This window comes from Onychomys torridus, chromosome 10, assembly GCF_903995425.1.
Source record: "Onychomys torridus chromosome 10, mOncTor1.1, whole genome shotgun sequence".
Taxonomy (NCBI): domain Eukaryota; kingdom Metazoa; phylum Chordata; class Mammalia; order Rodentia; family Cricetidae; genus Onychomys; species Onychomys torridus.
The window spans coordinates 29,812,997-29,840,542 of record NC_050452.1 but is presented as its reverse complement, the minus strand read 5'-3'; the positions used below and the strand labels follow the sequence as shown (position 1 = coordinate 29,840,542).

The 27,546-nt window shown below is 50.3% G+C and overlaps 1 protein-coding gene across 3 annotated transcripts in view; it reads right to left on the bottom strand.

Annotated features, from left to right (window-relative positions):
* The window catches only part of Acox3 (acyl-CoA oxidase 3, pristanoyl), a 33,213-nt gene extending 11,813 nt beyond the window's left edge, over positions 1 to 21,400 (bottom strand). For 2 of the 3 annotated variants that reach the window (XM_036201112.1, XM_036201114.1), the window contains exons 1-12: positions 21,246 to 21,400; positions 20,442 to 20,605; positions 16,650 to 16,805; positions 16,065 to 16,298; positions 15,568 to 15,642; positions 15,093 to 15,182; positions 13,455 to 13,598; positions 10,426 to 10,514; positions 6,276 to 6,372; positions 4,162 to 4,344; positions 2,580 to 2,702; positions 1,166 to 1,286 (exon numbers count right to left, since the gene is read on the bottom strand). In XM_036201112.1, coding sequence (XP_036057005.1) covers positions 1,166 to 1,286; positions 2,580 to 2,702; positions 4,162 to 4,344; positions 6,276 to 6,372; positions 10,426 to 10,514; positions 13,455 to 13,598; positions 15,093 to 15,182; positions 15,568 to 15,642; positions 16,065 to 16,298; positions 16,650 to 16,793 — 1,300 coding nt within the window. In that variant the 5' untranslated portion in view covers positions 16,794 to 16,805; positions 20,442 to 20,605; positions 21,246 to 21,400. The remainder of the gene's footprint in view (positions 1 to 1,165; positions 1,287 to 2,579; positions 2,703 to 4,161; positions 4,345 to 6,275; positions 6,373 to 10,425; positions 10,515 to 13,454; positions 13,599 to 15,092; positions 15,183 to 15,567; positions 15,643 to 16,064; positions 16,299 to 16,649; positions 16,806 to 20,441; positions 20,606 to 21,245) is intronic. The other variant, XM_036201113.1, reaches the window with a different exon arrangement.
* Between the last annotated feature and the right edge of the window lie 6,146 nt (positions 21,401 to 27,546).

The following is a 27,546-nucleotide window of genomic DNA, read 5'->3' as shown; positions in this document are numbered from 1 at the left end:
GCTAGGCTCTCCTTCAACTTGGTATGCCAGACTTTGTTGAATACCATGGGAGGCCTTACCCACTCTGAGGAGTGGATGGGGGTAGAGTGGGAGGGAGGTGAGGAGGCGGGAGAAGGGGAGGGAGGGGAACTGGGGTTGGTATGTAAAATGAAAAAAAATTTAATAATTAAATATATATATATAAAGAAAGCTGAGACATAGTGAGGGTAACCTGTCCCGTTACCATGGAGACCATGCCAGGCTCTGACTGGACCAGCTGGTTGTTCACCTGCAGTCATGTACTAGCTGCCTGTGTGCTGTGATGCTCAGCATCAGTAAGGCTCGTCTTATCCAGGTTTCAGAACGACATGAAAACCAGTGGCAACTTCCTACCGAGTCATCAGCCACATGTCGCACTGAAATCACCTGCTAATTCCACTCAGCTGCATGCTGGGATCACACACATTTCACACTTCCTCATTATTCCAAATTTTGACCAGGAAGCCTGAAGCCTCCAAAAGTGGGATCTGACTAGGGCAGGGGTTGGTGAACTTGCCCTGTGACAGGCCATAGGGTAAATAGTTCAGGTCTCTGTCATGAGGACTTAGTACTGCCACTTACGTGTGGAAACAGCCAGAGAAAGTGTGTGCCTGAGTGGGTATGGCTGTAAGAGAAAGTGTGTGCCTGAGTGGGTACGGCTGTGAGAAAGTGTGTGCCTGAGTGGGTATGGCTGTAAGAGAAAGTGTGTGCCTGAGTGGGTACGGCTGTGAGAAAGTGTGTGCCTGAGTGGGTATGGCTGTGAGAAAGTGTGTGCCTGAGTGGGTATGGCTGAGAGACAGTGTGTGCCTGAGTGGGTATGGCTGAGAGACAGTGTGTGCCTGAGTGGGTATGGCTGAGAGACAGTGTGTGCCTGAGTGGGTATGGCTGAGACAGTGTGTGCCTGAGTGGGTATGGCTGAGACAGTGTGTGCCTGAGTGGGTATGGCTGAGAGACAGTGTGTGCCTGAGTGGGTATGGCTGAGAGACAGTGTGTGCCTGAGTGGGTATGGCTGAGAGACAGTGTGTGCCTGAGTGGGCATAGCTGCATTCCAACAAAATCTTATCAGAAAAATAGGCTGCACTTTGTGGAACCCTGGCCTAACAGCCCAGGGGAGGGAAGTGAGGCTCAAAAATGGCCCCAAACTTACCGGCCAGATAGCCGTGTCCCCCACACGCCTCACGGCACTCCTGGATCCCCTGTTGGGCTGTCCAGGAGGCTAGGGGCTTGCCAGCTGATGCCAGTGCATGGATCTCACGTCCAAGCTCTGCCTGTGGAGAGAACCCAGTGAGAAGAGGTGAAGACAGACTCTGACAATGCAAGTCAGTCCCCAGCTTCAGCACTAGTGTCAAAGAAAGGAAACCCACTGTACTAAAAAGGGGTCAGGACGCACTTAAGAACAGAGACTGGGGGACGGCACCCCAAGGCACAGGTTCATGGCGTGAAAACAAGCACATCTCTCCTCTGTATGGATAATCTGTCTCAAGGGCCGCATACCCACTACAGACGGCTGGAGAATGCCTATGGCTTGGTTCCCACAGAGTTCATGGATGCATACAGACCATGACCATCTGCAGAGGGCCACAAATCAGGGGCAGAGATTGGCACAATACTGTACAACCAGTGCAGCCCTCTGAGGAGAGGGAGGGCTAGGACCATGCTCATGCCGGTGTTCGGTGATGGCTTGGCAGCTTGGGCACTCCTGGGCCTGCCTTCCTGAAGCTCACATCTGCCTCATACACATCCTCATTTCTACTTCGCTGAATGCAATGCCTGCTACACAAAATTAGCCAGCACTGTCTGTCTCAAGTGAGGAGAGTTTCGGTTGCTACTGTGCCTGGCCGGGTTCAACCACATGGTTTCAGAAAGAAAAAACAGGCAGGTTACAGACTCACTAGGGAAAGCATTGTGGCCCCATTTTGTTAGTAGTGCCCCTAAGGAGCCTGTGCCTTCCCAGAGAACCATGCCAGCATGTGCAATGCTCCACCTCTCACTTCAGATCTGTGCTGGGCGTCCCGATGCAGCTCTTCTGACAGACTGTTTAGGGTAGAGTATGAAGCCCCAGTCTGGAGCACTTCTCAGACCCATGTCTTTTGGTTCACCTCTGATTTCCACTCGGGGTAGCACAAGAGGGGCCAAACACCCTAGGCTACCAACATGAAAGCCAGCAACGGACTTCCCTGTGTGGAGCAGCTGACCCAGTGGGGCTGCATGCTCACTTCTGGCACAAACCCTGGGCTGTCAACTCAGAGAGAGTGGATTCAGAACTCTGCAGAGTTGTTTACGGAAAGACAAGAGCAGAGGCATCCTCTGAGGGTGGCAACACAGACTGTGGAAACATCGTGCTCTCAGAAGCTGGGAGCTCTGCTCTGCCAGCACCTCCCTAGGAAATGGGGTGATGGATGTAGCCCAAACTGCAAGCCACTGGGCAAGCCAAACCCTGAGCTGGTGGGGCAGCTGAAGGAATTCACACGGGCTCTCTTCCCACAGCCCAGCTGCTTTTGTTTGGCTCCAGTGCTGAAAAGGGGATGCTCAACCTTGGCAATGGTAAAACGGATGCTCACCTGACTGGCCCTGTGGTTTCCCTTATGCAGGGCATACTGTAGCCCTATCAGGTCCAAGAAGAGTGTCTTAGAGAAGTGGTCCAGGGCATAGGCAGCTGCCAGGTATGGAAGTAGGCGCCATTGCTGAGGGAAACAAGACACACGACAGGTACTCATGAGGGGCTGGCCCAGTCAGCCAGTCTACACTGACCCTGGGAACCTGTAGCCAGCTTCCTCAGGAATGAAGGAAACCCATTGCTGGTGCCAGTTCAATTCAAGACAGGTGTCAATTTTTTTATGCTTATTTTATGTGCACCAATGTCATGCCTGCACTTACTATATATATGCACTTCATGTGCATCTGGTACCCAAGGTCAGAAGAAGGTAGCAGATTTCCCCAGGACCTGGAGTTACAGATAATGTGCTAAGAATCAAACTCAGGTCCTCTGGAGGAGCAGCAAGTGTTTTAAGCCACCAAACCATCCATCTCTTCAGCCCCTGCACTATACTTCTTGAATCCATGAAAGATGATCAGTCACCCTGGGGCGCGCGGGGGGGGGGGGGGGGGCACACACCAGCACCTGACACACATGGCTTATACCCACTTCTGGATGGACAAATGGAGGAAGAGATGAATGGGTTGGAGGGGACCCGATGAGCTGCCACCACGGCTGTTCCACGTGTGCAAAGTGTCAGGCATTATGCCAGTGGTTTCTATGAGCCAACTCTGTAAGCCTTCTGCAGCCCCAGGAAGTGGCAGCATCAGCAAGGGCCTTGGTTAGAGCTCCTTGGCCACTGGGCTGCCCTTGGCACCCAGAGTAGTCAACATGGGAACAAGGTTGACAGCATAGTAGAGCACGTGGCCCACCCATGCATGGGGGTACATTTTTTTTTTTAAATATTTGCTTCCTAAACAGCACATTGCCAACACATGAGGCAAGTGAAGAGCAAGGGTAATTCTGTCTCATTTCCTTGGACCGTCACTCAGACACCTACTTAAGGCAGCACTCGGCACAAGACCTAAGCCAGATTTAGCAACCAGGTCACCCTCCCTGACCCTTGTCCCCATAAAGTGGATCCATGACTGTCCCTCTGGCTGCACAGGGCACCTGCACAGGGCATGCAGTGGGGATGAGGTGGCTGTGATGCGCCCCTTTCTACTTGTGGCCTCTCTGCTTTGTCCTGCTGCCGCCTCTGAGGATGCAAGGCTGGGTACCACTTCTGCTTCAAACGCCAGAGTGTTTAAAGGGCTGTGCTCATCACCTGCTGCCTTCCAGAAATGACTTCCTCGGGGCCATTTCTTAGGGATGGGACAGATAAGTCAAAGAATGTAGCCCGACCCAGAACAGCATCACCTGCCAGAGCAGGGTGACCTCATCTGTACATTCAGCAGGTTTGCACCTGCCACTTGGCTCTCCTCCGCCGGTGTGCCTCCTTCTGAGCATACATATGCCTTTTTCACTAAAAGCCACCCCAAGGCCCTGGTGCCCAGCAGGTGCACTCTTGGCCACTGTCAGATTCTCAGGGCAGCCCCTAAGAACTCTCACCAACTCCCAGGGATCAAGAAGAGGAGAGAGCAGGAAACGATGCAGATGGCCAGTACCTGCAGTGGATATTCAAGGACAGGAATTTCTTCCTCATCTGTGGGTCCAAACTGACACCGCACGGCTGAGAATCGGATCGCTATGGACACTGCCAGCTTCAGGTTGACCACGGACATGCCAATAATGGAGATGCGTCCTGAGGACAGACTGCCCAAGGATGCTCCGAAACGCTGCCGGACATCCTGGGGAAGAAAAGCAGTGTCACGTGTCAGCCAGATGTTATGCAGCCTCAGAGAATGTCCCAAAGATGAAGGTATACCCCAGATGCATTGTGAGTACAGGAGAGGCCTCCAAACTGCCCAAGGAAGGAGCTCTCAGAGAGAAGTACTGTGACTGAGCTACGTGGGCTCCTTTTCTTTGTGACCTGTGAACTGTCCACTTGAGGGCACTGTGCCCTGCCTTTTCCTGGATGGGCACCAGAATGCAAGGTGGTCCAGCGGGGGCTCCACATCCACCAGGCACTCTGCTGGGGCAATGGCTCCTTGGACCCAGCTGCCAAGCTCCTGTCACTGTCAACTCCACATCCATCCTGCTCTTCACCGTTAGGCAGAAACTGTGCTCAGTGGTGTTGTGGGATAGTCCGGTGTCCTTGCTCCCTGTCCCCTGCTGCCGCTCTGGGTTACTGTTTGGGTCCTTCTTCCAAAATAGTGTAGTGTGTGTATGACAGTCTTCCAGACAGGGAACGTCTGTCACACTCTCATGTAGAGAAGACAGTTTTGTTGGCATTGAAAGTGTTCAAATTTGCCAGGTGATGGTGGTACATGCCTTTAATCCTAGCACTTGGGAGACAGAGGCAGGCAGATTTCTGAGTTCGAGGCCAGCTTGGTCTACAAGAGTAAGTTCCAGGGCAAACAGGGCTACACAGAGAAACTCTGTTTTGAAAAAGCAAAACAAAACAACCAAAACGTTCACATTCAGTGGCACACCAGAGGGATAGAGGTAACATGGTGGTTATTCACCTGCATCCGACAGCATGGTTTCTGAACCTTCTCTCTAATGACCCTATTTTTTTCCTTGTGTGTCAGTAGATAGTGTTTCCTTCATTTTCTCTTTGGAACAACACAGATCCTCTTCAGAAGTCTTTCTTTCCCTAGCTGGGGACATTTGTCTGTCTCTTCCCTGAGCCTTGCTGTGGTAGGCACAACACTCATCTCTCCAGGACCTTCCACTGCATTCTTCCTTCCAAGCCTTTGACATTACGGTAATTGTAATTGGTTGTTTTTATATTGTTCTGTGTCTTATGTGGCTTCTTGGCTCATGGGCTAATTTCTCTCAAGTAATTTAGTTGCATTCATTCTTGCATTCCCACCAGGCAAAGGGTGAGGGTTGTCTGAGGAGTATCCTTCCTGGGAGTATCCTCCTAAAACATTTCCTCCTGGAGCTCTGTTCTCAGGGTCAGCCACCAGCCCATGTGCTTACCACTCTCCCGAGCTGTGGGCTGCCCCATGGTTCATCTCCATCCATAGCCTGACCACTCTCCGTTATCATCACATCTGGTTACCCCATCTGTACACAGCTTTACAAGTGGCCTCCTATGATGCTATGAATGAAAATGGCCCCCATAGTCTCATATGTTTGAATACTATCAGTGGAACTGTTTGGGAAGGATGGCCTTGTTAGAAGAGGTGTGTCACTGAGGGGGCAGGCTTTGGAGTTTTAAAACACTCACACCATTTCCAGTGTGTGTCTCTCTGTCTTGTGAATCAAGATGTGAGCTCTCAGCTGTGCCTGCTGACACACCTTTGCTCTGCCACCACAGGCTCTAACCTTTTGAAACCTCACGTTCCAAATTAAACCCTTCTTTATAAGTTGTCTTGGTCATAGTGTCTTACCACAGCAATAGTAACCAAGACAGTTTCCGTCTAGATGCTCTGGTAGAGTAGCCCCCTACCCAAGGAGACATGGATACCCAGGCATAGCCAGAAAATGCTGCCAGATCCAGGACACCCCTGCCTACCAACACTGGCTAAGTTCCTTCTCTGCTGAGGGCACCAAAACCAACCAAGATTGGTGTGTGGTCTACCTAGGGCCAGCTGCTCCTGGGGTGATCGCCAACACATAAGGTCAGACACTTGAGAAGTTCTGTCCACAGATACCCACAGCCCACTGGTACCTTAAAGGGGGTGCTGTAAGTGCCCTCGGAGGTGACATTCCCAGTCCAGTCCAGGAGGTTCTGTCGAGGAATTCTAACTTTGTGGAACATGGCAAATCTGTGCAGGAGAAAAGGTGGGCTTCCATTATGCAAGTCCTACAAGAGCCTGTAACATGGTTCCTGAGCTTTCCTCTTCTCCTCAAGAGCAGCTGAAGGTGACATCACCCCCAAAGACAAGGGGCATGTGTGATGGAGCCATGTGTGACTCATCATGGCCCAGCTCTTTATTCTCCAGGATGGAGGTGCTCCCATGTCACTGGCAAAGAGCTCCATACCCACTATCCACCTGTGCACAGCAAAGGTCATACACCACTGACAGAAGGACTGGAATTGGTTCTAAAGACAGTCATCACTGGTCCTCAGAATCCCCAGTACAGAGAGAGAAAACCAGGAGATGGTGGTTTAAAAATGCTAAATGAAACCAAAGAGCCTGCAGTCCAGTCTACTGCTTCAGAATAGTGTTCTGCTTCCGCTGAGCAGCTGGGGAAAGGGTCCAACAGGCATTGCTAGGGACACTGGGCACTGACAATCCAAGATGTTTTTACAATGGTTTAAGGAAGAAGCTTGTGCAAAGTTACAAATCTATGTCAGCTTCAAAATAAAACACACTTGAAAATCTCAGTGGTCCCTACAGCATCGTGTCTGGTGGCTAAGATGCTAGGCACACACAGAGGACCTCATCAGTCACCAGCTACCATCTGTGATGATGGTAGGCAGCCTGCTGCTCCTCACCCACATCTGACTTCCTTTAGTCCCTGGTTGGAGGCAGCCCCCCTCCACCTGAGTTGCCCTCAGTAAACCAAGCAAAAGCAAAGTATTTCAAAAAGGACACACCCTACTCAAGACTACTATGCTTATGACACTTCCACCCGGCCAGGCTCTCTGCTGACCTGTGGCCCTCCCTGCCTCTTCCCGAGAACCCTGGATCTCCCTCAGAGTGAAGCAAGCTGCCATCTCCTCTAGGAAGTTCACACCATTTTCTAGCCATCTTGCAAGGATCACAAGGCAGACCTCTCTCCAGGACACCAGTGGGTAGTCCTACTCAGAGTAATCACTCGGCTATCCCTGTCCCCCAGGAAGCCATGTTCCTGCAGCAGATTCTTGGAGTCACCATGTTTTTCTTGCAGGTCTACAGTACCTGGCCCCTACCAGGAACTTAGTGAAAAGGAATGGAGTGTTGGGGTAGAAGGGAATCCTCCGAGGTGAAGGGGCCATCCCCACAAAACCATGTCCCAGGAAGACACAGCAGCCCTTCCCCGTACCCAGAGGACAGAGCTAAGCTGAGCCCCGGGGTGGCAGACTTCAGCACAGTACACCCAGCTAACAGAGTGCGCTGTGTCTGGCAGCACCTGGCCTGCACCCAGCCTGCAGGCCGCACACAATGCCCCATTTTTAAGAAAACCCAGCCTCGGTGCCAAGCCCGAGGTGCTCCAACTGTTTACTTGAAAGCCAAGGAATGCTTTTCAAGTACGAGGTTGTCAACGGAAAGCACTTTTTAAGGAGTGGAAAATCTTCCCCCTTTCTGCCACAGGGGTAGAATGAGTCTGAACACACTCATGCTTGTGAAGTTTCCACTCTTGTTTAAGAGAGCAAATCTCACAAGTGTTCTCTGGGTCACTTTTATATCCACAGAAATGGCCAGATGGGTCCAACTGGAGGGCTCCTGGCACACCGCGATTATGATCTCCAGAGGACAGGGGACGTGTGGACAGCAGAGTGGGACAGGGGGACACAGGGAGTGTGTGGCACAAGGCGGGGGGCACATATGTGTGGTATGGGATGTGCACGTGATAAAGGGCACGAGGTGGTTCAAGTAGGTGTGTGTGTGTGTGTGTGTGTGTGTGTGTGTGTATAAAACAGGATGGTGACACAGGATATCTCTGTGACATAAGGCATGTGGTATGGGGAAAGAGGGAAGCAGGGGGGCTAGGAGAGTGGTGTAAGCATGTGTGGATAGCACAGGGCAGTGACGCGCGACATGTATATAACACGGGGCACATGGTGGTGGGAGTGTGGTAGGCATGCCGGAAGGGTGTAGAGAGTGTTTGTATCATGTAACTTCCGCCCTGGGTGTCCTGCTGTAAATTCCAGCAACTTCCTTCTCTGGGGGCCCCTCGAGAACCTGGAGCAGATCCCCAGCCTGGGCTCCTCAGCCTCTTCAAGGAGGACGCCCCAGGCCCAAAGGCACGGCCTCACTATGCTAACTACTGTGAGCACCTTGAGGGTTTGGCTCAGTGTCTCCTGGAAAGATCCTTGTCTTTAGCGTGTTTGATTAAAAGTGCCCACGCAGCTGACTCTGCTCTGGATTCCTAGATAGTCTTGACAGGTTTGGGAATCTCAAGGAAGGACAAAAGTTAACTTAGAAATGGACCCCAGTTTAAAAGCAGCACTAACTTACAGTGCTGCTCTTTGAATTGAGGCCTAAGACCAGCAGAGCAGCTGCTCAGTTCTGGAGCTCTAGCGTCCTCTGCTGGTAGCCTGCAGTCAGTACAGGCAGGAAGCTTGCTTTAGTTTCTTTCAAGGACCCAGAAGCTTCTCCTGTGGCCCAAGACAGAGAGGGCACAACAGGCCACTGGACTAGCCTGCTTTGCTGGAACAGCTGCTCAGGCTGCCCTGCAGTGTCTCCATGGTGACTCTCAACCGAGACTTTGCCACACCTATATGCTGAGGCTCCTGTGAACGTCTGATTTGGTGCCTGTGAGATGCGTCCCAGGAGACTACCGGTTCTCTAAAAAACGGGAGCTGCTGTGATAGGGTCAAGTGCAAGCTCTCTGTTATGTTCCAAAGCTACTCTAACTGCTCTAATCTGCAGGCCAGGAGGAACAGCAGACAGAGGCCCTGGGGCCACTGGCTACATGTTACAATGCACCACCAGCACAAGCCAAGGTTAGGCAGGCTGCACACAAAGTCCTCAGCAGAGAGGGTGACACTCTATGACTTCTGAGCCCTGATCTTCCTCCTTAAGTTTATTCTGCTAGGTACTGGTGCTTCTGGCCCCCTCCACACTGTCTGCTGCTGACCTGCAGACTCAGGAGGCCTAAACCCTCCTGTGGCCTTGTCCTAGCCTTCTGGTGATGGGCAGACAGTGGAGTGCCCAGGAGAACCCAAATACACACAGAACTGAGGGAGGCAAACACCCTTAACACAGCACAGGACACAAGGCTTGCGGATACCCTATTTTGGCCTCTTCCATAGTCACGAGTTATCTCGTGGACAGAGAGGGGTCTGAGTGCACCGGACAGGCATCCTGGAGCTGGGTGGAGCCTGTACACACTGACCCAGGAGACAGCAGGAGGACAACCCAGGCTGCTCCGCAGGTCCCTTGAGGGCTAGGCAAAGAAGCTGGACTAGAAATTATATGGATGAGAGTGAGCCTTGCCTGTTGGCTGCCACTCAGCTGCTGCGGCCAACCTGGGTCTCAGAGACAGATGCTCAGAGACACTGAGAACCCTCTGGAGCTGGCTTCACCACTACTCCTCCATCTGGGATACCATACAGCTCAAACAACCCATAGCTGTCCTACTGACCACTGGGACCCAGCCTGGTTAAGGAATTAACAGAAGTCCTTCTAGGCTCAGTCCAGCCCACGGTTCTCACTCTCATCCAAGTGCTCAGTGCACACTGCTACAGATCAGCCCTGTTTCTGAGCGGCCTGAGGATGGGCGTCACACTCCCAGCACTTTGCCAACTACTGCCTCAGGGGATCGAGGCAAATATTCACAGCAGACTTCACAGTGAACAACTAAGACCAACCACCAAGAGTCCTCACAGAGGAAGGAAGGTCCTACATAGTTGGGCACCCCCCCCCCACTCCGTCCAGCCTGAGGTTTTCCCCAGGCAGCAGGGGGCAGCCCTAGACTGACCCGAGAGCTGGGAGAGTCACACTCTGAGAAGCTGACCCATGGGGTGCTAGGGCAAGGTGGACCTCTGGGAATTGAGACTACGCAGGCCACGGCTGTTGCTCAAAGTAGTTCAGTGTTGGTCCCTACCATAGCCAAGCCAGGCCCTGAGAAGCCTACATTCCTCGGTAGCCAGCTCTGGCCTGTGGCTTAGGAAAACTCCCAGAGCCCCAGGGAGGTAGCATTCGTCTGATGAGGCCAGTGGCACTCACCCATTATCCAGGCCATTCTGCCCCAGCTTCTTCCCTATGTCACCGACCAGCACCCCTGGCATGGGAAGCAGGGTCTTCGGGTCACGAATCTGTACAAAGCCATGGGGAATAATGGCCAGTTAGTGTTTCAGCAGACAAGGTAGCATGTCCAGACAAGCTGACCACTGATAGGAGTGACTCTGAACAGCTCTGGGTCACACTGGGCTCCCTGGAGTGATATGTCCAGGTCTGAGGATGGAGCCTTCTGTGGAAAATGGACCTCTGCAGCTATAATAAGGGAGAGACCTCAACACAAGGTCACCTGGACTCCTGGGTGGCCCTAAATCCATGGTAGGTGTCCTTACAAAAGGGGGCGGATTCACAGAGGCAGTGTGGTGATGAGGCAGAGGCTGCCACGACATGGTGACCAGTGAAGGAAGCCAGCAGCTGAGGGAGGTATGGGAGAGCCTCCTGAGCCGTCAACGAGTACACCAATTCCTGACTCCAGCTCTAGAGCCCAGTGGCTCTTGTGGCTTAGTCCTGGCTATGGTGTGTCACTATACCAGCCACAGGGTGGGTTGAGGGCTCACACGGTTTAGGGGACACAGAGAGATCCTGTTCATGCCTCAGACAGAGGACCCACAGTGGGGTTCTTGCAAACAACAAAATGGCTGCGCACACATGTCAGGATGAGCTACGTCAGTCTCATCTCCCCAGTGGGTGACCACTAAACATCCCTACAGGAATGCAGGCATGCCTGGCTGGAGACTCCTGACCTAGGGGCTCCATGAAGAAGACAGGTTTCATTCCTCGCGAAGCATGATTGCCAGCCTTAAAGCAGAGTCCCCCTGCCTCTCTCCCCTCCAGGGAATGGGGCAATGTCTAGAGATGCTGCTGTTCTAGATGACAGACACTGTCAGCACGCAGTAGTCAAGAGCAACCACAGCTGCTGCTTACCCACCCAGGAAACACAGGACATCTCAGGCCAGAAGGCCAGAAGCACTGGGGTGGGTGGGGACACCCCGCTCTAAAGACACTTGGAGTCTGTGAACACAGCCCAGGATACAGTATAGGTTTAGAATGTGGGAGACCTTGGATCCAAACCCCAGAACCAAAGGAAAAAAACTGGGAGAGTGGGAGGGTGGGTTGGTTGAATCTAGGCATGTGGTACTTAGCTATTTGTATAAGTCACTAGTTTTTAGTTTGTGGATCTAATTTTTATATATATATATATATATATATATATATATATATATATAAAATATTAAGGCTAGAACTCAACCATAAGGCTGTTTTTAATTTTCTATAATCTTACAGTAAAGATTTAGACACAAACATTTTAGAAACCTTTTGAAAAATGCCATAAAAACCAAACAATTAGAGAGATGGTGGAGATGACCAGGAAGAGCCAAGGCTTGGCTCCTGATCCCCAGAGGTAAATGGTTTGGTCATCAGCCCATGGTGCTGTGGGAAGGTGGGACATGGGAAAAAAAAAATCAGGCCGTTGGGAGTGTGTCCTTTAAGAGGCTACTGAGACCCTGGCCATTGGCCATTTCCTGTTTTTTCTCATTTTGTCCCCAGACACAGTTTATTCATCTATATACCCCTGCCAGGACATAGATGGGCTGCCGCAGGCCTTCAGCAGCGCCAGTACTAGGGCCAACACTTCAAAAACTGAGCAGGATAAGCCTTTCCTTCTCTGAAGGTGTCGTGTTAGGAACTCAGTCAGAGCGGCAGAAAGCTAACAGAGGAGCAACTAACAGGGCAGAAACAGTTGGCATTTCTCAAATAATGAAACAAACAAACCCACTAGTGGGAGATGCAGATGGCTCAGTAGTTCTGGCAGAGACCAGGGTTTGGGTCCCAGCACGCACATCAGACAGCTCACAACCAACTCTACTTCCAGTTCTAAGGCATCTGACGCCCTCTTCTGGCCTCCACAGGGACTGCATGTACATGGTGCACAGCACTCACAGACACATAAAATAAAAATAAACAAATCTTTTAAAAAAATGTATGACTAGGGCTGGAGAGATTGCTCAGTGGTTAAGAACACTGACTGCTCTTCCAGAGGTCCTGAGTTCAATTCCCAGCAACCACATGGTGGCTCACAACCATCTGTAATGAGATCTGGTGCCCTCTTCTGGCCTGCAGGCATACATGCAGACAAAACACTGTATATATAATAAATAAGTAAATCTTAAAAAAAAATATGACTAGCCAGATGGTGGTGACACACACCTTTAAACCCAGCACTCAGAAGGCAGAGGCAGGCAGATCTCTGTGAGTTTGAGACCAGCCTGGGCTACAGAGTGAGTTCCAGGAAAGACACCAAGGCTACATAGAGAAACCCTGTCTCAAAAACCAAAAAACAAACAAAAGACTAGTGCCAATTTCCAGTTCATCTGGAAAGAATTTCAAAGTGGAAAGCAAATATCTAAGGCCATGCTAAACTCATATATATAGGTTTTTTGAGACAGGGTTTCTCCATGTAGTTTGGTCCCGTCCTGGATTTCCCTCTTTAGACCAGGCTGGCCTTGAACTCACAGAGATCCGCCTGCCTCTGCCTCCTGAGTGCTGGGATTAAAGGCGTGCGCCACCACCCAGCTTAACTCATAAATATTAATTGTGCACATTCACCTGTCCATTTCCCGTGATAAGTGTCAACCCTGCAGGGGAGCATGGGCTGTGCCCTCTGTACAGGTGCTCTGCTGGAGAGAAATGGCAAGGTGCCCTGAGTACAGGCGCTCTGCTGGAGGGCTGTGGTGAGATGTCACTGAGCTTCTCTACACAGGCCAGATTTGCCTCAAACTCACAATCCTGCCTCAGCCTCCCGAGGGCTGGGATTACAGATGTGTACCATGGCGACAGTAGCACACTCACGGAGACTCCAGCAGCGCTGCAGCCCTGTGGTCTGAAAGTGAGGCATTCTGCGGGAAGCCGAGTACCAGAACAAACCCAGCAGTACAAGTCTGTGCTTGACAACACCACCTCTATACCTGTGGCTGCAGGGAACTGTCTACCTGGGGCCAGCCCCACCCAGGCATTACCTGCACCAGGAAGGAATGCAGCCCGTGGCACTGGCCATCCGGCATGTGCAGCTGAGCAAACACCACCGCGTGCGTCGCTGTCTTGCCCATGTTGCCTACCCAAAATTTGGCAGCTTCGAAATCCGGGGTCTGTAAGATGAACTCCTGTGAAGGAAGATGGCAGTGTTCTAATGAGCAGCTGAGAGCAGAGAAATGCTTTTCCTTTGCACCAGGCTGACTCCTCCTATGCCTCAAGCCTCTGAGCCAACAGTGAAAATGGACTGAACATTTTATTTCTTGTGTGGGCCAAGCTGACTTTATTTTTGTTCCAGGGTCACCTTACAGAGGAAATGAAAAAATGAGGCTGTCTCTCACACAGTGAACTGCTGGCTCACACAGTGTCGCCCGCGGAGGCTGACACTGGCCACACTGCCAGCAGAGATCTGTTTTCTTTCTTGCCACATCCCCTCGTGACTGCTAAAGAACGGTGCCAGCTTTCTGTCTGTCGCTTTGAATATATGGGCACCTGCAGAGAGCACTGTCCCTTTGAAAGGAACTTTGGGAAATAACAAGCGAGGCATCAACTGGTACATGAGCTAGGGCCACACGTCATTGGCAGGGGTGTCTCTGGCTCTGTTGAGTCAGCAATTTCCCCACAGCCTAAGGTAGGGCCCCGGGGCCCTCTGCTACCGGTCAGCACGGGCTTCCCACCCATAGAAGATCCATAGAAAGCACAGGCACCAGAGTATAGTGGGAGCAGACAGGGCCAAGGAGTCAGAAAGACCAAGAGGGAAATCTTGGTCAAGAAGCAGGCAATAAACTATGGGGCCTATGTGCTGCCAGGTATGACAGCCTGCATGGCAGTCCCTCTCTCACTTGTCCCTGCCCTGGCAGGGCCGCACATGGTATGATCTGTTCCACTTCCACCACACAGCAGCTCAGGCTGATCAGCCATGTGGATGAATGAGTGAGCAAACATTGAACACTGACCTTCATTTTCTGCACGCAGACCCTCTCTACCACACCCCAGCTAATGGGGAGAGGGAGGAGGCTCCCAACAGCACCCAAAGGAAGCAGCGGGGCATGATCCTCAGACAAGTGGAGGAAGGGGGCTTCCACACCCCATGAGGTGCCGACCATACCCGACATTTGAGACCCACATCCCTCCCACCCTGCATACTAGGAGCTCCTAGAGAACTGGTCGTGGCCTGTCCCCACAGTGTCTCCCTGCAGAAGGCAGTGCACACACAGAGCAGTGCCCAGCAATGCCCCACCAGTGGTCAGCAACATAGGCATCACAAGGATGCCAGAAACGTGGCAAGGAGCAGAGATCTAGGCAGCAATGGGCAGACAGGCTGCTCAGCCACCTAAAGCCTGTGACCATATAGGCAAGGCAGGTCCCAGGGCTGAGGTTGGGAAGAACTACCCTCCTTTGGAACACTTCATGAAGCGTGAGTATCTGACTCTCTAAGCTCCTCATACCCATTTGCTCAGCACAGAAGGTAAAGGCTTCATGCCTCAGCACAAGGCATGCTCTCAGAGGCATCTGACATTGACCCCTAATGAGAGTGTGTAAAGGGACAACACTCTTGATTCATTATTGTTCATTCACAACATTTCATGTGCTCCTCCTAGGGTCCAGGGGAATCTGGAGCCTACCTGGGTGGCAGGATCGTAGTGGGCTGTGCTTCGCATGGCCTTGGTGTTACTCCCATGACTCAGTTCAGTCAGAGCAAAACAGCCAAAAATCTAAACATAAAAGCACAAAGTGACGCCAGGGGAGAGAAGTGCTCCTGTCTGTGTTCCTGCAGGGAGGGATCTTCCCACCAGCATCCCCGAGGACTAAAGCCGGGAGCCCAGGCACGCCTCTTCCTGACTTTGTAAGCAGACTGTGGCAAGACCGAGTCACCCCGCTGCACTGGCTACCACTCCTACCTGCTGGCAGCAGCCTGTGTTTAGTATAGGCTGCAAAGACTTTCACAGGAGAGCTAAGTCCACAGCCAGGCGGAGTGGACCAGGAAGAGTGCCAGCCTGAGAGCACTTAGAAAAGCAGGGCCAGGCCTCCCAGGCCTCTCCTGTGGCCTGCTAAGTATGGTGATGGCACTGGTCTCACAGCTCACCATGGCCGACTCACCTCCATGTTATAGATCTTCTCAAGGTACTTGAAACGCTGCTCAGAACCAGAATTGAAAATTGTGGATCCAAAAACCTGAAATGTAACACAGATGGGGTGGGGGTGGGGGTGGGGGCAGAGGTGGGGGTGGGGGCAGAGGTGGGATGGGGCAGAGGTGGGGGGCAGAGGTGAGGGTGGGGGCAGAGGTGGGGGTGGAGGTGGGGACAGAGGTGGGAGTAGGGGTGGGGGCAGAGGTGGGGGTGGGAGCAGAGGTGGGGGAGGTCTTGCTGTTTCCTCACACCTACCCCATATACTCTTCACCTCACCTCTTCCTACGGGACTGTACATTTTGGATAAATATATTTTATCCAAGAACAAATTTGCACCGAAAGCTGAAAATCTGGTCTTGTCACTGAATCTTAAATGCTGAATATTTAGGAGCCATGTGGCTGCGGTTTGTGCCTGATGTGTGTGGCCCTGGGTGGACATGGGTTCCCTGATCTCTGCCACACACTCACCAACATGTGGAGGACACATTTGTTAGCCAGGGACCAGTCGTACATGCCCAGGCAGGTAATCAACGCTGGGATCTTCAGGGGGTTCTTCAACAGGTCATTCATGTGGAAGAAGCCATACTCAAAGACTCGCTTGCAGCGAAGGAAGTTCAGTTCCCGCTGCTTCTCCAGAGGCAGATCAGTCCCACATGAGCGGGCGAAGAGAGGGTCATTCTCCAAAGCCTCAAAGATGGTTTTCTGTAACACAGGGGACAGGGTGCCAACTTGAAGGCCAAAGGTGGGGTTTCACGTGCTCTTACGTTTTTCTTTTCTCTTGAGGCCATGGCTGCCTGGGACCCAGTCTGACCCAGAATCCCCCAGATGAAAACCTCCATCCCAGTTGAGAGGACACAGGAATTCCAAAATCTGTCCACTCCTTCCTTCTGGCACCCTGGGGCTCAGTGTGGGGTAAGAGGAGACAGACCCACACTGTCCCACGACCTACCCATCCTACAGAGCTATTAGGGCAGAAAAGCAACCAGGCTTCGGAACTCCAATGTCACTTCTGGTGGGGAATAAAGACACAACCAGACTCCCTTCGGACCTCACCTTGAATTGGAGCACATCCTCGCCATCCCAGAATAGCAGCAGCTCCTTGGAGCTGAAGGAAGCTCTTGCTCGGTAGGCACTCAGAGGGCCCTTGGGGATGTCTGGCCATGAAGCACTGTCTCTTCCTTCTGGGGCGGATCCCATGGTATTGTCAACCTGCACAGAGAACCAAACCTGCCGTGTGACACCACTGTGAACAGCCACACCATGTCAGAACAAGAGCCAAGCCAGCAGTTCCAAAGCAACATCAGCAGGGGTGGCAGAGCATCAGCATGGAGGCACCGATGTCCAGAAGGGAGGGTGAGGCAGCACTCCTCTCCTGGACCGCACTCCTGAATAGGCAGTGAGGACACAAGGCAGAGCCAAGCCACCTGCAGGAGTGGGAAGGAGGGCCAGGTAAACAGGCTGTGACAAGCCAGGTAGCTGTGGACAGTCCCGCCTGCAGCTCACTCTCTTGTTACAACTGCCTGCCTGAGGACACTGTGGTCTTTGGGGAAGCAGGAAGTTCAGGTCCCTCATGGATCACTAGGCTCAGAGCCAGGGAGCTTTCCCTCTGGAATCCAGCCACTTATAACACACAATGTCCCTGCTCACTCGGACACAGGCCACTGAACACAGAAGCTGGGACTCCTGTCAGTCTATACTCAATACTTAGGCATCCCACTCACAGAGCAGGCAGATGCTTTGCACCAAAGGACTGTTCTGGAATTCTCTGGATAAACCGGGTCCTCTTGCAGAAATCTGATTCATCATAGCACAGAGGCAAAGGACCTATGCTCTGGCCAACGAGAATCTGAGAGTCAAATCCAGGCAAGGAGGCCCAAGCACCTTTGGGATCCACTGAGGGGACTGTTGAAATGATCCAGGGCTGGATGCCAGGGGAGGTCACAGTGCTGGTCATGTGACAGAGAGAGCAGGGACATAGCATGGCTGAGCACCCGCCCTCACAGATCAAGTCCTACAAGACCCTCCCCAACTCTGAGCCAAGAAGGTGGTCCCCACAGAAACATGAGCCACTCAATCCAAGGCCAGAGGGAGGAAACACAGTCAAAGACAAGCAAAAGCCCAAAGGAGAGGCAAGGCGAGAAGAGAGTAAGTCCAGGGATAAAACTATGTCCTTGTAAAGACTGACAGGACGGAAAGCTTCCACCATCTGCTCCCAGGAAAGAGAAAGCTCAGATTCTGGTCAGGAGACAGAGGGGACATCAGGACCCATCACAAACTGGAGGCATGACAGGCACACAGAAGTAGGAGCTAGTTCACAGAGACAGGAAGAGGAAAGAGGCCACGGAGAATATGTACCAGTTATCGACATATGCTATGTGGAAAAGGACACAAGGTTAAAAGGGAATGTATGGGTTAAAACAGGAAGCCAGGGCTGGGAGGTGGCCGGCCCAGCATTGAAAAGTGCTTCCTATTCTTGCAGAGGACATAGATTTGGTTTCCAGTATTGCTATAATCAACAAGGCAGTTCCAGGTAGTTTATCCGGTAATCAAAAGAGGTTTATTTCTGGGGAAGCTTACAGCCAATAAGGGGTCGGTTACAGGATCCAGGAGAGAGAGAGAGAGAGAGAGAGAGAGAGAGAGAGAGAGAGAGAGAGAGAGCGAGCGAGCCAAGCATGTATGTACCTTGGATCTTAAGGGGTCTCCTCTCGACCACCCCCCAGGGGTAGGTCATAGGCAGGTGTGGCAGTTACTTGCTGTCACACAAGGGGCATTAAATATATATGTAAACTCTCTCTCTCTCTCTCTCTCTCTCTCTCTCTCCATGTATATATATGTATGTATGTATTAGATTGGCTTACAGGATATAGCCTGGGTAGTATAAGGTCAAGGTCAAGGCTGGAACAGCTACTCACTACATCTCCCTCCTTTTGTCTAAAAAATAAGTTCTGACCTAATACAAAACTATATACAATAGGAATGATTACCAAATATTGTCCAGGAGGAATAAGGGATAATGACCTAGACAAGATGAAATACATCAACAAGAACAACACCAAACAAGAGACATATACTAAAATCCAGAGAAGTCTGGAACATAGGTAAATGGCACATTACAGAGATCATTCCAAAAGATGTCTTACCCACATGGTGTATATACATACACACAGGTGAACACACACATATATGATGATATATATGATATATATTACACACATACACACACACACACACACACACACACACACACACACACATCCCATACCAGGAATGGGCTGTACACCTGTAACCCCAGCACTTCTGAGGCAGAGGCAGGATCATCTGGTGTTAAAAGCCAGCCTTGGTTACCTGAGTCCAAGGTCAGTCTGGGTTACATGAGACCATGACTCAATAAAAGCAACCCTTGCACATGCTGGCATTGGCTCCTGGCCTAGCACGTCACAGTAATTCAGTGAGAAGCAGCAGTCCTTCCAACAACTGTGGAGAGCTCCATGTGAAAGGACAAGGGTCTCACAGACACAAACACTACCTTGCCATGGCACAGATCCACATGTACAAACTAGACACATCAAACTCTCAGAAGATGATGGGGAAGCCAATCTCTGCAATTTCAGCTTTACAAAATATCTTGGCTAAGGCACGTGATGGCTAATCCTGATTGCCAGCTTGACTGCATCTACCATCCACTGAAACACAAGCCTCTGGTTATTCCTGTGAGGGATGTTCTTGTTCAGATCATCTGAAGCAAGAGAAGCCCTTCTGGTGCACCTCCCAGATAAAGGGACATGGAAGGAAACTTCTTTTTCCCTGCTTGCTCTTACTCTTACTGGCGAGTTCATCTACCCTGTTGCTGAGGCATTTCTTCCCCAGTACTAGAACCAGCTTTTTCAGAATCCCAACAAAGATTAAAGACCAGGAGCTCCCCAGGAATCCTCCAGGACTACAACCCCAAACTGGAACTGCTGAGCTATCCAGCCTTGTGGATAGAACAGCGACTGGATACTTGGCCTCTTGGAGTGAGACAGCCATTGTTATACTATCCAGGCTACGTCCTGTAAGCCAATCTAATAAATTACACACACACACACACACACACACACACACACACACACACACACACACATGAATATCTATTTAAAGGACTGGATTCGGCACAGGACACACCAAGTTCTCAACACAAAGGAGGTTTATTTGCCCCAGAGGGACAAAGACAGGGGATAGGAGACAAGGGGGAGGGAAGAAAATGGGCAAGAGAGAGGGGGAAGGGATATTTGCACAAAGGACTGCTCTAGATGGAGAGGATACAGATGTGGCCCACCGACAAACGGCAGTTTATAAAGGTTTTGGAAAAGGGAAACCCTGTGTTAGGATGAGGTGTTTATTTTGATTGGACAGGTTAATTAGGGTAGTCAAAAGGGGGCTTTTGATTGCTGGACTTCAATACTTTGACAGCTGGACCTTGGTAGTCAACCTCAGGGGGAAGAAGTGGCCAAATAGAAGTGTAGACCTTGGGTTTTAGCAACAGGGAGAAGGGTAAAAGGCAAAACCTGTTGGCATCACGTTTGCCACGTTTGGGTCTGCTAAAGCTGTCAGTTATTCTCCTCTAGAGAACCCTGACTGATACAGGCCATCACAGGCAACAAGAGAAAGTGGATTTCTTAATTAGAAACATCTGTGACAAAGGAACAACATGCGTTGCTCTAGATCCCAGATCCTGGCCAAGTCCCAGAGGTCCCGTGCCACCAGAGGTCACCAACACAGCTACACTGTGGTACAGCTGTCACAAACACAGCCCACGGAGCCAGGTTGCCTTGGCTCCAATCCCAATGATACAGTGAGTGACCTTACCGAGTTTCTTCACCACCTGTTTCTCAGAAGCAAGGATATAGGCACACAGGGCAATGTTTGCCTAGAAGTTTCCTGGGATGCAAGTCAGGCACTGGGAATGCTTTCTGGGATAAATGGCAGCTTCGATATCATTGTTCTGACTCAGTTTCCTCCAGTCTTTCCCTCTATTTAAAATAAAACATGAGGCCTTAGTTTTGGTCTGAAGTCCTGTATGTACAGCCCCAACAGAACAGACCCAACCAACACTAACATCACACGATGCATTATCAGACTGAAACTTTCAGGCCGCCTGGGAGATTCCTCTGTGCTTCACTCTTCAACAAAGTAGCTGGTGACTCCACCTTCACCAGTCTGTTCCTTATCCTGTTCCTCTTGTTTCTGCTTTTAAAATTCAGTTTCATGTTGGGCATAATGGACTAGTCTACTGTCCTGACTACTGCCAAGACTCATGGGCCACGGAGGATCTAGCTCAAGGCCAGCCTGGGCAACTGAGACCATTAGGGAGAATTAAGGTCTCGGGTGTACAGTGGCAGTCCACTTCCTAAGAATTCAAGTCCAGAGTTCAATGCACATGAGAAGTACAAATAGTACTTCCTGCCCAGGCCCAGTGTAGTCCGTAAACACTACAAACAAATTCAATCTACATTTAACTTTGCTCAAATTCTGTCTTAAGATAGCCCCCTGCAGATTCTAAAAGCTGCAGTCAGCTCTTTCTCTCACTGGAGAGCATGACCTCCGGATAGAGTACGAACTCCAGCAGGCCCCCGTCCTGTCCTGAACCTCCCGGGTCCCGCATGTCCTCACCGCCGGGATCCAGCTTGGGGTCCGCGGTGCTAGTCACCCCGGCGTCCAGCGCACTCTGTGGATCAGGAGTGTCCTGGTGTCTGAAGGCGGGGCAGGCTGGAGAAGCCGGCCCCACCTCCCCCGACCCATCCTGGAGCGTGACGTCATCCCTCTAAGCCGTTCTCCTCCCTTCGCTCCAAGTCGCGGCAGGCTCGTGCTACGTCATCATTCGGTGCCGACCCGTAGCCAGGGAAATGTGGGTTCTTTGGAAGTCCGCTCAGCAGCGGTTCCGGGTTTGGAGTTACAGGTTTCGTCGCGGTCGTCCTCGACCTGCTTAGAGCCCCCGCGCTTACTCAGAAACTGCCCTTGAGAGTGTAATTTTTAACTTTTCTTGCAGTGCCAGCGCCAGGGAAGCCGAGGTAGGAGGATCATGAGTTTCAAGCCAGGCTGGCTGACAAGATCATGTCAAGTAAATAAATCAGTCTGTGTCTCTCAGCTCTGACCTGTTTTACTTCAAGACCTCTTGGTAGCATTTACCCACCTGTCCTCCAGCTCTTCCCAACTCTGTGGTCCCCTCCTGGGTCTTAGGACACTGCCTAGCCTGTGTGTGACAGAGAACTAACTCACTGGACACCTCTGTGTTGATCCCGAGGGACAATGAGCCTGCAGGACGGTGGTGAGAGGAGGAACTGGACCATGCCTTCCTCGGGTGCAGACAGTACTAAGGTCATCAGAAGGAAAGAAAGGGTTTTTCCCTTGCCTCATTAGCTACTTCCTGATAAGCCCCCCCCCCCCCCCCCCCTGCTGCAGGTGGGATGACTCTTTGGCTGATTAAGCTGAGAGCAACCTAGCAGTGTCTACTACCTACAGGAGATCTCAAGTGTTGGGATTAAAAGTGTGTGCCACCACGCCTGGCTCTGTTCCAGTGGGGCCTTGAACTCACAGAGATGTGAATGGATCTCTGCCTCCCGAGCGATAACATTAATGATAGGATTAAAGGTGTGTGCCATCACTGCCTGACCTCTATGTCTAATTTGGTGACTGGCTCTGTTCTCTGATCCCCAGATAAGTTTTATTGGGGTGCACAAATAAAATATCACCACAGACCCACTTTGAACTGCCGAGCCATCTCTCCAGTTCTTCTCCCTTTTTAAAATACACTGATTCTGTTTCCATTTCTGGCCTTGTGTCCCTGTTGCAACGCTTGGTCCTGAGATACAAGAACTCACTGAACTCGGATCTGTGGTTTGGCACAAAGCATTTCTTTCTTTTCCTTCTCTTTTGTGCACCTCAACACTTGTGTGTGCATCTCACAACCCAGAACCCTTTTGGGCCACCCTAGTGTACAGGAGTTCACAACAAAAGAGGGCTGGTGTGGCTGGTTCTGGCAGAGCTGTCACCAGCCATGGTTGGTGCTGAATCCTCACCCCATGTTCTCCACTGAGTGTTGGCCAAAAGCCTAACCATCCTTGCCATGCTGCTCTGGGCTTTCTCATAGTTCCTATCACTTCTATGTCAAAAGGCATGGCTTCCCACCTCCCTCCTCCCTGCTCGAGTTTGCCTGAAGCATGGCTTATGGGGAGAAGATTGCAGAAATCCAGGTAAACATCCTGCACAAACACATCATATATCTTGACCAATGAGCTAATGCCAAATCCTGCAGCAAGCTCTTTTAACAGATGGTTTGAGATCTCGTGCCTTTGCTTGGGAAACACACAGGCCTTTAATCTCAGGAGGTAATATGGCAGGACGCAGAAAGGTATATAGAGCATGAGAAAACAGGAAGTCTTGCTCTGGAGGCTGAGGAGTTGGTATGGTGAGGTTGGCTGTGGCTTGTTTTGTTTCTCTGATCTTCCAAGTTTCACCCTAATATCTGGCTCTGGGTTTTTGTTTTGTTTTTGGTTTGTTTTTTTTTTTTTTTTATTAATAAGACCACTCAGCAATTTGTCTTACATGGATCTCCTTATTTCTGGGCACTTTCTGATAAGTGGCCCAGAAAGAAGATCCAAGAATGAATGTGTTGCCTGCCTGGCCAGTGGCATCCTAAGAGGGCAGACAGAAAAATTCCTCACCACCACTATGGCCACACTGGTGCTGGCCAGGCAGTACTCAGACCCCTGTCTAGCCTTGCTGGTTTTCTTCCCCTAAAGGGTAGGACCTACTTCCCCAGGAATCATTGCAGGACATCTCTGTGCTCTGCAGTTCTCCCGTTACACTTCCTAACCTTGGTGACTTCCTGTGTACCACAAAGCATCCTAGTTCTGTGATGCTGCAAGTTAATGGTGCCCCTTCTAGAAGGAGGGGACTGGAAGCAAACAAAATCGGGTATAAAAAGACAGAGCACAACAGTGGGAGAAGTGTCTGGGAGGTGTCTAGTTGGTGCTTGGAGCCCCTGCCAGGGGAGGGTCAGTTCAGCAGACTCCTAATGGAACAGAAGATCCAAAAACGTATAATCTAGAAGAAAGGGGCGGTGGTGGCACACAACTTTAATCCCAGCACTCGGGAGGCAGAGGCAGGTGGATCTCTGTGAGTTCAAGGCCAGTGAGTTCCAGGACAGGCTCCAAAGCTACACAGAGAAATCCTGTCTCGAAAAACCAAAAAGAAAGAAAAGGAAGGAAGGAAGGAAGGAAGGAAGGAAGGAAGGAAGGAAGGAAGGAAGGAAGGCCCCAATGCTGGAGTGTGCCTGGCTTGTTTGAAGAACCGTAGACCATGTGGCAGGCCTCAGCAGCAGGTGGAGAAAGAAGGCCCAGGAGCAGGGTTGGAAAGGGAGCTGGACTGTGTGAGATGAGAACCACAGGCAGACTAAACAGACATGTAGTTCAGTGGGATAGTTTCCCACAAGAAACCTTCCCAGGACACCAGCCCACATCAATTGGATGGCTCTTCCTCTTCCCCAGGGGGTGGCTTCTGGCTTTCTAAACTTTGCTCCAAACTTAAGCCTGCAGGGTTTTCAGGTCTCTTTGCCACTGTTTTGATATGCAGCAGTGAAATAGGGGCTAAATGATGGTAAAATATCTGTAATGCCAGCACTCCGGAGGAGGAAGCTGGAGGCTCACTAGTTTGAGGTCAGCTTATGGAGAAATGCAATGGGCCTGGCAGGAGTGAAGGTATTTTGTTTTCATTTATGTATTGTTGAGCCTTTGTCTGTGCCTGTGAGCATGCACATATGCATGAGTGCAAGTGCACATGGAAGCCAGGAGAAGGCATCCAATCCCTTGGAGCTAGAGTTACAGGTGTTTTTGAGCTGCTAGATATTGGTACTGGAATCTGTATTCCAGTATTCCAGTCTTCATGATTCAGTAGCAAATATTCCTTTTTTTTTTTTTTTTGGTTTTGTGAGACAAGGTTTCTCTGTAGCTTTGGATGCTGTCCTGCAACTCGCTTTGTAGACCAGGCTGGCCTCAAACTCACAGAGATCCACCTGCCTCTGCCTCCCGAGTGCTGGGATTACAGGCGTGCACCAACACCGCCCAGCTGCAAATATTCTTTTGTTTTGTTTTTATTGTTGTTGTTTTGTTCTTCAAGACATGATTTCTCTGTGTAGCCCTGGCTGTCCTGGAACTTACTCTGTAGACCAGGCTGGTCTCAAACTTGGAGACCTGCCTGTCTCTGCCTCCTGAGTGCTGGGATTAAAGGCCTGCACCACCATGACCCTGCAGAGAAGCATGTGCTCTTAACAGCTAAAACATTTCATCATCCCTTAGGAGTGAAGATATTCTAAAAAAATAAATAAATAAAAATCAATCAATCAATCTGTGCTCTCTCATTTGACTATCAGACAACGGAAGAGATGGTCCTTTAAGCCCAGCATTCAGGAAGCAGAGGCAAGCAGATCTCTGAGTTTGAGGCTGGCTTGTTCTACATAGTGAGTGTCAAGCCAGTCAGTTACACAGGAAGACTCCATCTCAAAATAACAATTGTCAACTAGGGCTTCTAGGTGTGTCACCACACCATCTTTTAGTTCCAATTTCTCTGCTGCATGTCAAAACGGTGGGAAAGAGCTCTGAGACCCCTGCAGGCTTAGGCTTGGAAATTTAGAAGTCAATGTCTGGGGAAGAGGAAAAGCCATCCAATTGATGTGAGCTGGTGTCTTGGGAAGGTTTCTTATGGGAAACTATCCCACTGAACTGGGTGTCTGTTTATTCTGCCAGTGGTGCTCACCCTCAGCACCACACTTTGCTTTGCTGTGTGTCATATTATATATTATATTATTTAGTATCTAACCTCTGTCCCATTTTCCCAAACCATGACTTGGGATCCACCAATTTTGGTCTCTTTTAATTTGTTTTGGTAGAGGTAGCAGGACATCCAGGCCCTAGTAACATGGCCTGTTATGTTACTAGGAAACTTTGGCAACAGAAAGACCTTGCCTCAAAAACAGACAGACAAAATCCCCAAATAACAAATAACTGATTTATATTCTAATAGCAACTAAAATGAGAAGTGATGGCCAATTTTACCAGCAGCCCCACACCAGTGAAGCCTTTTCTGTAAACATTCATTCCCTCCAGAAAGCTTTGCCCTTTACTTTTGGCAATATCAACAAATATGTGCATGAGCTGGGGTTCCCCATTGTGAAAGCTGCCGTGACCTGGACAGTCGGGTATTCTGGAGTCTGGACTTTGGGAAAAGGCACAGCTTTCTCTTTAAATTACTTGTCACTGAGTTGTCTCTCTCAGCACCTTTGAAAATCGGGGAGCCAAAGTGAGTCACTAGCTTCTCTCTGTGTTTCTGCATCCCTTCTTCACACACACACACACACACACACACACACACACACACACACACACACACCTTACACCTTACTTTCCAGGCTCAATGGATCCTGACTTGTGGGTCAGCCTCTTCTGCCAGCTGGAAGTTTCCCAGGGACAGTCTGCTTAGCTCTGTCTCTTCAGTCCCACGCACACCTACAGCTACCATTGGTCACCATTGATCTTTGGCTGTTACAGCACAACTAAACACTTTTGTATACCCTTAGTTTATGCTAACAGTTAGTTTATGGCAGCACACAGCATGAGCAGCACCAGGTTGCGCCCTCTAGTGTTACATATGTGTAGGACTGGGACCCTGAGTCTTACAATGACAGGTATTATATAGCCTTATATATAGGTCTAGAGTGTCAGAATTCCACATCTTTCCTAGCACTAGTGTTACAGCTCCTGGGTGTAGGGTGTCTGAGACCCTTCGCTCTCAAGTCTCAACAGCTCTCTGGAATTCTTCAAGCAGCCTTTAGCTTTCCTCTGGCTCTTTATAGCCTTCCACCCTTCAGCCTCAACTCTGCACACACTCTTTATTGCTGATGTTCTGGTTTCTGCCCCAGCTACCCTCTGACTTTTCAGATACCTCTGTTCCTATGACCACTGTCCCGACTGCAGCCACTGCAGTGCTGTTACAGTTGCTACCACCATCAATTCTCTGCTACCCACCCACTGCCAGCTCCTGCCACCCTTCTGCTGTTCCCACAGCTCCACTCCACCACTCCTGCAGCTCCCCTGCTGCTGTCATGGCTGCTGCTCCACTGTCTCCTCCAGGAGCTGCAATTTGCTTCAGCAGCTAGCAATTGGAACTGTTGTGTAGCTGCTTCAAAGCCTCCATGGATCAGCCTGGCTCCCTGAGGGTCATTATGAAACTCAGGAGCAGCAACAAGGTGAAATATTTGCCCATATGGGTGTTGCCAACAGGTTGAGAGGCGAGGCTGAGGGGTGAGAGCTTAGCTCTTTGGACCACAGAGCAAAAGGCACGCTGTTGAATGTGTTCCAACAAAAACACAGCTATCACCTTAAAGGGGTAAGAGATAGCTTAGTCTGGAGTCAAATATGAGTGACTATGGTTTAAATACCATGTTCAACGTGATGAGTTTCATGCCGTTTTTATAGTAACAGACTCCAAAAAGTATTTTTAAAATACACTTGCGAGTATGATCAGGTAGGTGGGTTAAAACAATGTGGGGAAATCGCTGATGACATTCTTAGCCTTCAAGTCGGTGTAAGCTAATAAATAGTTTGTATATTCCAAAAGGATTTAACAAATATTTTGTTGGGGACCTCAGGTGACAAGCCTCTGCTGTTGATTTCTTATGTTTTTGGATGACAGCCTTAGTTTTTGGGAAGCTAATGTTCTGCCAAGTTAATATATTTCAGAGCTTTTACTTTTAGTCAAGGATTTGGGCTCAGACATGAGATAAGCAATCTATGGCTATGAAAGGACCAAATAATCACTCTAGGTAATGCTGGCTTCGGATCTGCATTCCAACTCTAAACAATCACGAAATTCTAGTCACCCAGCCTTGTAGAATCCTCCACATAAGTGTGACTTTCTG